This window comes from Apium graveolens, chromosome 10, assembly GCF_009905375.1.
Source record: "Apium graveolens cultivar Ventura chromosome 10, ASM990537v1, whole genome shotgun sequence".
Taxonomy (NCBI): Eukaryota; Viridiplantae; Streptophyta; class Magnoliopsida; order Apiales; family Apiaceae; genus Apium; species Apium graveolens.
In genome coordinates, this window is record NC_133656.1 from 167372304 (window position 1) to 167381781 (window position 9478).

At 32.6% G+C, this 9478-nt stretch overlaps 1 protein-coding gene across 3 annotated transcripts; it reads left to right on the plus strand.

Annotated features, from left to right (window-relative positions):
* Positions 1 to 1723: 1723 nt before the first annotated feature.
* LOC141690371 (protein DA1-related 2) lies at positions 1724 to 7999 on the plus strand. Of its 3 annotated transcripts, none has more exons than XM_074495176.1 (12): positions 1724 to 1885; positions 2057 to 2214; positions 3068 to 3155; positions 3274 to 3412; positions 3967 to 4087; positions 4262 to 4345; positions 4718 to 4837; positions 4960 to 5172; positions 5244 to 5306; positions 5418 to 5533; positions 6311 to 6369; positions 7411 to 7999. In XM_074495176.1, the coding sequence occupies exons 1-12, from the start codon at positions 1840 to 1842 to the stop codon at positions 7746 to 7748; spliced, it is 1545 nt and encodes a 514-aa protein (XP_074351277.1). In that variant the 5' UTR covers positions 1724 to 1839; the 3' UTR covers positions 7749 to 7999. The 3 variants fall into 3 exon arrangements, with proteins under 3 accessions (XP_074351277.1, XP_074351278.1, XP_074351279.1); XM_074495177.1 differs by having other exon boundaries at positions 2060 to 2214; XM_074495178.1 differs by having other exon boundaries at positions 1725 to 1885; positions 2084 to 2214.
* Positions 8000 to 9478: the final 1479 nt, after the last annotated feature.

Below are 9478 nucleotides of genomic sequence, written 5' to 3' on the forward strand. Positions count from 1 at the left end.
TTAATAACACCGTGTAGAAGACACCACAAAGGTGCAGTGCAGTTTAAACAATATATGGTAACTTAACAATTTTGTATTGAATTAACTATTAAAAAAGTTAAAGTACAAGTTTGAGATATATGATAACTTAATAATTTTGTATGAAATCATGTATACAATAATAATAATAATAATATTTGTGCTTATTTATAAAATAATAGTTTATTCTAAATGTATAACTACAATACAATCATCAAATCATATATAACTATAATTAAATAAAAAACTTCTAATTGTATTATATAAAATCTCATCATCATTATACCCAATAATACCGCCTATGGCAGTATCTGTGGAGGGTATAGCGTATGCGGTCTTACACCCATTTCAAAGAATGAAAATACTGTTTTCTCAAAAAACTCCTGATTTATGTGTGCACAAATATGTGTGTCCAAAATAAAAAAATAAAAAATAAAAATATATAAAAGTAAGTAAAAGTATCAGAGATAAGACCTCCGCCCATGATTTTTTTTCACAAAACCCATAAAATGTAATACTTATAAATTTATATTACATAACTAATAGAAATATTACTTTACGAAGATACAATGCAATTTGAAACACACTAAAAACTCAAATCGCAACATACATCACACTGCACAGTTTGTAAAAAATTTAAGTCACTCCTGCATCAAGAGTATTAAAAAATTTATTTTACGGTATGGTGTAATGCGTTACATTATGAATGATTATAGAGTGTAGACGATTTGATGAACACTCCTAAATTGATTTTCATAAAAGTGGTCAAAGCTTGGGATTCTCAAACAAATTGCTAGCTTTTTTTCTTGGTCTTAAAAAAAATAATTTCGTCAACCTCGTTAATTTTTTAATTTAATTGTTAATCATTTCATGTTAATTACTAATATTACAAGATGAAATAACATTTTTTCTGACAAATATCACTTATATCCTTAAAAGTGAGTATCTGTCATAATTAATTGAGATATTAACCGTTCTCTAAAATAACATATATATAATTGTACTTTACACTAATTTTCAAATTAGTATATTATTTTTTTTAAAAAAAAATCAGTATAAAATAACAGATTTATAATTATACTTTACACTAATCATCTATTTTTGTTTGACTTGATAAATTATCTGAATTTAATTCGATTCCCTCTGTTTACGGCCCTAATACAATGACCACACTGTCAAAAGCGAAAATAATGATGATCAAAGTTGACATTTGGAATATGAAATGTGATAAAGACGTAGAGAATTTTGATGACAAAAAAGAAACAAGCTTTGAGTTGGATGACACTATAAACCATAGATTGAGCGACAGTTGACAGTTACATGTACAAAAATGATCCAAGAATAGAATAAAACCCCACTTAAACCAACGGCCACATTTTCCCCGCTAAAAAAATATTCAAAAATCTTGATCAGCCTTCTCTTAAACCTCACTCAATTCTCCGCCGTCCAAAAACTATAAAAATATATTACACACCCCCTTTAAATCTATGCTCACACAGACGAGATTCCCTCCGCTTTCATTCATCTCTTCCGATCTCTTGAATTACTTTCCCAAGAAAAGAATATCTTTAATTTTTTGCTGTCTTTCCTTTGTCTGAAGATTCCATTCCTTGTCTTTATTTTTATTTTTTTTTAAAAATTGTGTTGATCAGCTCTTGAATTTGTTGCCTGCCCTTTATCAATGATGCCTTTGTTCTCAACCCCTTCTCCTCCGTTCACTTTCTTTTCATTTTTTCTTTACTTCTCTCTCTTAGTCCTTTTCATTTTCAACTACCCTTTTCATATTTCTCTTTGTTTACACATTTCTATACATAAATTTCCATGTCTTCCTCTAGTGTCAATCATATCTCTCAGCCTTGCATTTATGGTAACTCCGAACTCGTCTTTTTGTCGATTTTTGTTCATTTTTAGTATTGTGGTTTGTCCTTTACTTGTTTGATACAATGTTTCTTTTGAAATTGTGTATATAAGTGAATGTGGAAGAGGGGAAGTTTGGTTTACTTTGAATTGTTATGCTTAATTTGATTGTGGGTTTAAGCAGGGCACTTTGTTTCTTCACACGCAGAGAGGAAGTCGCGTTTCATGAAATGGTTGAGTAAATTATTTAAAGGTAGTGGAACTAGTCGATTAGGAGGAGAGCGTCCGCAGTTTCTTGGAGAAGAAAGCATGGTTTGGTCTGCTCCTGTTAGATCTGTGGTAATTTTTCTAACTTGTCTTGGACTATATATGATTTCATTTCCTTCTACTTTGTGATGATATGGGATTTTTCTAATTACTCAACTTATACTCGTGCATGAGAGGATTAAATAAAAACTTCACTCGACCTGATGATACCTGGATATAACGGGCTATATTGTGAATCCAATAGGCTGTATGGTAACTGAAATTTTTTAGCGAAAGATTTTTCATTCTCCATCATGCCCATAATAGGGGTCAAGAACTATGCTTAGCGCTCAGATATATAAATTTTAGGTTTTTTGCTTCTAAAGTTTGTTGATGTATACTTGGTTTCATGTAAATATACCGTGGAAGGAGGAGAAACTTTTGTGACGCTGTTTATCATGCAAGTTCACCTTTCACAATTTGATGTCCATTTGAAATGGGTCATGTGAAAAACTAGGAATCTGCTTTTACTTCTAAAGTTGCTCTTAATCACCAAGTTCCTTCCTTTTTGTTTTACGGTGAGAAAGCAAAAGGTAGAAGTCCCATCTGGGTGGTGCGAGTTTGCTATATTTGGTTTACTTTATATAGTCTTTAAATTTAAGAATTTTCAAGTAAAATCTCATGTTTTATAGCTTAAATTACTATCTTGTTATTGCAATTAAGAGACCAGGGTAGGAGAGCAGCAAATTCTCTGAACAACTAGAATTTTAGTAAATGCTAAGGAATGTCTATATACAGCCCTTAATCTTCTTTTCATTGTCTTGATGATTGCCATCTTTGTTTTTCTTTTTCCTTTCTTGATAGGCCACTGAGTTTTTTTATTGCGCTATTTAATCACTAATCTAACAAAAGACAAATGTTTTACAAGAATTTCAATTTTTTTCAGAGTGATCGCTCTAGATCTGAAAGGGAGAAAGAGGAACTAGACCGGGCAATTGCACTTTCTTTGGCCGAAGATTTAAAAAGACCAAATGGTAATTTTTTTAACTTGAAGGGTGAATTTGTTCTTCACACATACTTGTCCAATCAAAGTCATTTCTTTTCTTAAATACTCTTTAGAGATTCTTTACTAATGGTAATTATTTGAATTAGGGCCTAAATCTCCAGCAGGCAACCGGTGGCGAACAAAGAGTGATGAAGATCTTGCAAGGGCACTTCAGAATAATCTCAATTCGGCATACCCTCCTTACGCTCCCAATTTTCCTAGGGAATATCAACCCAGAACGTATAGGTGTAGATCTTTATTATTTCTTGTCGTCATATCGGAACCATTTTAACATTTTAAGATGATTAAAGTTTCTTTTCTTTTTCTTGCTAAATTGTTTGAAGTTTCTAATTGAGCTAGTTGAGCTGTTTGTCTGACTGCTGCTACTGACATTTCAGGAGTATACATGTCAAAACTCATGCACATTATTGTAATTCAGTTTATGTTCCCACTTCCCTTACTGTTGTGTTTACAACAGTAAATTGGGACTTTATAGTTGATACCGCATTTTACTTGAATAAAACCGTGGAACCCTTAATCAAGAAAGATGAACATAGACTCTATCTTTTATTTGGTAAATTTGTTGCCACACATTTTCTTTGAGTGACCAGCAAAAATAATCAGCCAAGATGATCTAGACTGATATTCTTGCAAGCTCACTTGTTAAAAAAATAAAAGATAATTCCAGTCTCAGCATATCTGATTTTACATCTGCACGCTAGCGTGACATGCTAATGCCAAATTACAATAGTCAACTCTTTAATTAATTTATCTTGTACATATATGCTGCTAACTTGCAGGGTATGTGGTGGATGCAATCGAGACATTGGATATGGTAACTATCTGGGATGCATGGGGACCTTTTTCCATCCTGAATGCTTTTGTTGTCGTGCATGTAGTTCCCCTATTACTGAGCATGAGGTATCTTCCTCTTCCCGCCTCCTTTATATTATATTTCTCTGACGGTTGTAATGATTGCACACACTCCTGCTTGTATTTCCTTTTTTGTATTTTTCTTAATTCAAATTTGTTAGAATATGTAAGGGTGCACGATATTCCAACTCACATCTCATTGACTTTTCCTTTTGATTGAAGTTTTCTTTGTCAGGAAAGGATGCTTATCATAAGTCCTGCTTCAAAGAGCTGACACATCCCAAATGTGAAGTTTGTCACCAATTTGTAAGGGCAATGTGATATTTACAATTAACTGAAGCATTATATTAATTGATGTGGATAATCTTTAATCAAAATTTACTCAGAACATCTTCCAATTATCAATTTTGGCTACAATGAACAAATTATATTAGCAAAGTTTGTTAGAAGGGGTGTTGATCCTGTTTTTAATGGTTACTATTAATGTGGAAGAAACTTTCCTTTTTACCTCCAAGACTAGGAGTTGTAGTTAGGAAGTTCAAAAAAAACACTGGAGTTAAATATTAAATACTTGAGACCTTATGCTGCAAATAAGAATAGAAGTGATTCATAACCTACTGTTCTCAATTCTCTTTCTCTTTTGTCTGCAAATAATGATTTTTTTTTATCATTTATTAGATCCCAACAAATGGAGCTGGTCTAATTGAGTATAGATGTCACCCATTTTGGTCCCAGAAATATTGTCCTTCTCATGAGCATGACAACACAGCCCGTTGCTGCAGTTGTGAACGTCTGGAGGTATGCATTTGAGCTAGTGTATAGTGCTTTAGGAACTTGTTATCATCTTAAAAAGTAAGCATATTTTGGGTTATACTGTTTACTACTTTGCTGTAAGTTAAATTCTTTCTCCTTTCCTGAAGTCGTGGAATGCAAGATACATATCTTTGGGAGATGGACGGAGTTTGTGTTTAGAGTGCATGGAATCTGCTGTGATGGATACTGGAGACTGCCAACCTCTCTACCATGCCATTAGAGATTACTACGAAGGAATGAACATGAGACTTGACCAGCAAATTCCTATGCTTCTAGTTGAGAGACAAGCCTTAAATGAAGCTATTGTAGGCGAGAAAAATGTAATATGATGGTCCTTATCTCTTTTCCTTATGGTCTTGATTAAGGAGTTTTCTGATATAATCATTTCCAGGGTTTCCATCACATGCCAGAAACAAGGGGTTTATGCTTGTCTGAAGAGCAGACTGTTGCCAGTGTACAGTTTTTGGACTCGGAACTACCATTCTTCTTTTAATTGGTTGCTTCTTATATGAATTGGTCTTATGCCACATAATCTTACAGGTTTGCTTCTTTCTATATTATGCAGATACTTAAACGGCCAAAAATTGGAGGTCATCGCCTTGTAGGAATGAGAACACAGCCTCAAAAGCTGACTCGAAGATGTGAAGTTACTGCGATACTTGTTTTGTATGGTCTCCCAAGGTAACCGCTGAATGCTAATTTTTTCTTTGATTCTTCTTTTATCTGTCCTGTTGTACGTTGCTTACATTATTGTTAATCCGATTCCTAAACATATTGCTGCTACTAGCTACTCCCTGCCTCATAGTGCATGTTATCCTTGCCTTAGGCGGAAGGATGATGTTACTGGAAAATATTGGAAAAGCATGTACTAGCATTCTGAAATTTCAGGCACACCTATGTGTCAGAGGGCACCTGGGATGCTATTTAATACTGCAAAAAAAAAACTATACTAATTAATACTGCAAAAAAAACACTATCTACCTTAAACTTTTACATATAATAACTCTCACATCTAAATAAATTCATTTCTAGTACTGCAGAGCTTAAAAAACAATTAGTAATGAAAGCATAAACAATTCCGAAGACTCATATTTCAGAGTTACACTTGAGCTGCCAAAAATATATCAGGCAATGAGGTTTATACGATTTCGATGCAAGGAATTATGTTCAGTAGAAATATCAGAGCATAGTTAGAGGAAAACATTGAGTATTGACAGTACTTAAGTACAATCATGCCGCATAATGTTAAGAATTATTGCCACTGCAAGGATGAAGCAACTTGAATATAGAAATTTTAAATGGAGATTTTTTTTTGAGATACAGGAAGTTGTTCTTCCCTGGCCTTAAATTAAGCATTACTCGTTTGGATGTTGTTTGATATATATATATATAATTGTTGATTACATTTTGTTCTGTGTGAAGGAACTAGGAAACTAACTATTTGACAATTTCATGCAGATTACTAACAGGTGCCATTCTTGCTCACGAGCTAATGCACGGCTGGCTACGCCTTAAAGGTAACATTAAATCTGTATTCCATTTTCTATCAAGATAAATTTCACTTACAAGGTGACTTCCGTACTCATTCCAACAAAATTACAGCTAAAAAAATGATTTGTAGATATAAATTATTCAAATTAATTTGTCAAGGCATGAATCTTGATTTAAAATGAATTTGAAGTAATTTTGTGATGGCATTACGTGTTTAGACATACGCGACTACTAATATCTAATAGATTGAAGTACATTTGTGCTTTCCTGTTTCTTCTTGTGGAATATCAAGCAAGATGCATTCATAATGTCAGATGATATAATTACTTTAGTTGTATTAAGGTAACTTACTACCATATTATTACCAACTCTAAGGTAACCCACAAGCATATGCATGCTTTTGATCAATTGAAACATGTATCTGTATAGCATGCAAGAATTCTTCAATACGTCCCTAAACCAGTGAACACTACTATGAAATATACCAGTGTTATACTTGTTTTATTCTCATGATCTCTTATTTGCCAAATTGGTATATTTAGGAAGTCAATTTGGTTCAAGTTTATCCTTGCAATCAGCATAGGGCTTTCAATAGAAATTGGTAGCATCTAGCATGACTATAAAGTTATTAATAAAACTCGGTTAATATTGTGTTTGGTATTAACCCACTTAAAAAAATTGGAGTTTCCTTGTTTAACACAAACTGAATACAGAAGAGACTACTTCTGATGAAGGGAAGATTTAAAACGATGAAAGGGTGAAAGTGGGGGAAGGATAGTAGATGGAATTAACCGGGAAGAAATGTGCATGAACAGCTTTATATGCTTATACTATTTAGAAACATCCCAAGATAAGAAAGAATCGGATTCTAATATTTATCTGAGAGTAAACTTTTCCAAAACAGGGCATAGTTTTTCCTAGTTTCCCATACTGAGGTACTGATAAACGGTGCAAGTTACAAAATCGTGCACCTCCTGGTCCTGCTTCTTCAATTGTTGATAAAATTTTATTCTGTTTTTTTCTAATCAATTTGTCCGTAACTTCTCAAACTCTAACATTTGGAGTAGGTTACCGCAACCTTAACCCCGCGATAGAGGAAGGTATATGTCAAGTACTTTCTTACATGTGGCTGGAATCGGAAGTCATGCCTGGGTTCAGAAATACAGCATCAACATCTGCAGCTTCAACCTCAGCATCGTCATCGTCCTCCTCCTCCTCGTCTTCTAAGAAAGGAGGAAGGTCCCCGGTAGAAAATAAGATAGGAGAGTTCTTTATGCATCAGATTGCCCATGATACATCCACAGCTTATGGAGAAGGATTTAGAGCTGCTAATAAAGCTGTGAATGCATATGGTCTACGTCGTACACTGGATCACATTCGTTTGACTGGAAGCCTTCCTGTGTGATCTGCTCACTCTGTCTGGCATTCATTCTTTTCTTCAAGATTTCTCTGTTGGTCCCGGCTATAATGAACAAGTGAACACCCAACTGCAATGTAAGAGACAAATGGCAGAGTTTCGTCTATACACACGTGTGAAAAAGTACGAAAGAGATTCGTCTATATCACGAAATAATTGTAACAGAGTCCCTTCTGGTGAAAGATTATTGGCAATAAAGAGGATTATCATACCATTAATATAACTTTTCTTTTGTTGTTCTTGTTTCTTTTACTTGATCAAAGTATCTGACTATTATGATTTACAATAACTGGTATAATTTTCTCGAAAACGAAAGGAAATCGAAAGACACAAGTTAGCAGTTGGCACACCCTGAAACTGGTTTTGCAGCCCAGTATTGAACTTCTCAACCTAATTACTTCCCCTCGTCTTGCTTCCAAATCTATTAACTAGTTAAAAAAAACCTAATATCAATCAACGAAATATAACCTAACTAGAAATATAACAATTAAAAGCTTGTTTCATTTTTTCATGTCATAAAGACAAGGCCGTAAAGGAAGAATTATAGCTACAAGACGGGGGATAAGTGTCACGATCCAAATTGGCGGGAAATTCTATCAGCTCAAACGGTGTCGTATTTGGCTTCTCAGTCCGGTGTCGTTCTACAATTTTAAGTAATGAATTATAATCTTTTGAGTAAATATTGTATTATTTAACTAGGGTCCCCTTCCCCAACCATGGTTGGTTGGGGTTTATTTCAAGTCAACCAACCATTTCGCAATAAATCATTGCGGAAAATGAAAACTGATAAATTTTATTTTATTTAGTTAACAGTTTTTATTCGATTAAAACTCAAAATTAGATATAACCGACACAATTTCAAACGATTATAACAGACGAAATTTCTTATTCTTCTCATTTCACAAGTAAATTTATATTATTTTTATTTTTTTATGATTTTTTAAAGTAATTAAATTTGAAAATTCGAATTAAGTGATAAAAAAAGTAAAAGTAAAAATATTTTTAAAAAAATTCAGAAAAAATGTAGGAAAATAAAAACTTTGAGAAAAAAAATATTGTAATTTTTTTGTCTAAATTTAAATTAATTTTTATCTTTTTTGATTTTTTGAAGTAATTTAAATATGAAAATTAGAGTAAGTAATGAAAAAAGGAAAATTAAAAAATATTTTCAAAAAATTCCAGAAAAAAAATGTACAAATTATTTTTTTAGAAAATAAGCAGTGTAATTTTTTCGACCAAATTTATATTATTTTCAATTTTTTATAAATTTTTTAAGTAATTTATATTTGAAAATTCGAAAAAGGAGGTTGGTAAGAATGCATTTAATGCTCCTTCCGCAATGATTCATTGCGAAAGTTGCGGAAGGAGGTAGGTGAAATTGCATTTATTGCTTCCGTAATGAATCATTGCGGAAGAAGTATTAAATTTTCCAACCAACAACGCGCCAGTGACGCGCGAATTATAAAGAAATTTATCTCCTTCCGCAATGAATCAATGCGGAATTGCGGAAGCAGTGAATTTTTTTCTTTTTTTTTAAATAAATTTTTTGTGTCCCAGAAAAAATTATAAAAAAATTTAAAATTCATTATAAATTTGATACCCCTTGTAGATTTTATATAAATTTTTGATATCATTTTTTAAAATTTTTTGAACATAAATATTGTTGATTTGACCTTCTATTTTGGTAAAATAAGTACATTAAAAAAAATAACAAATAT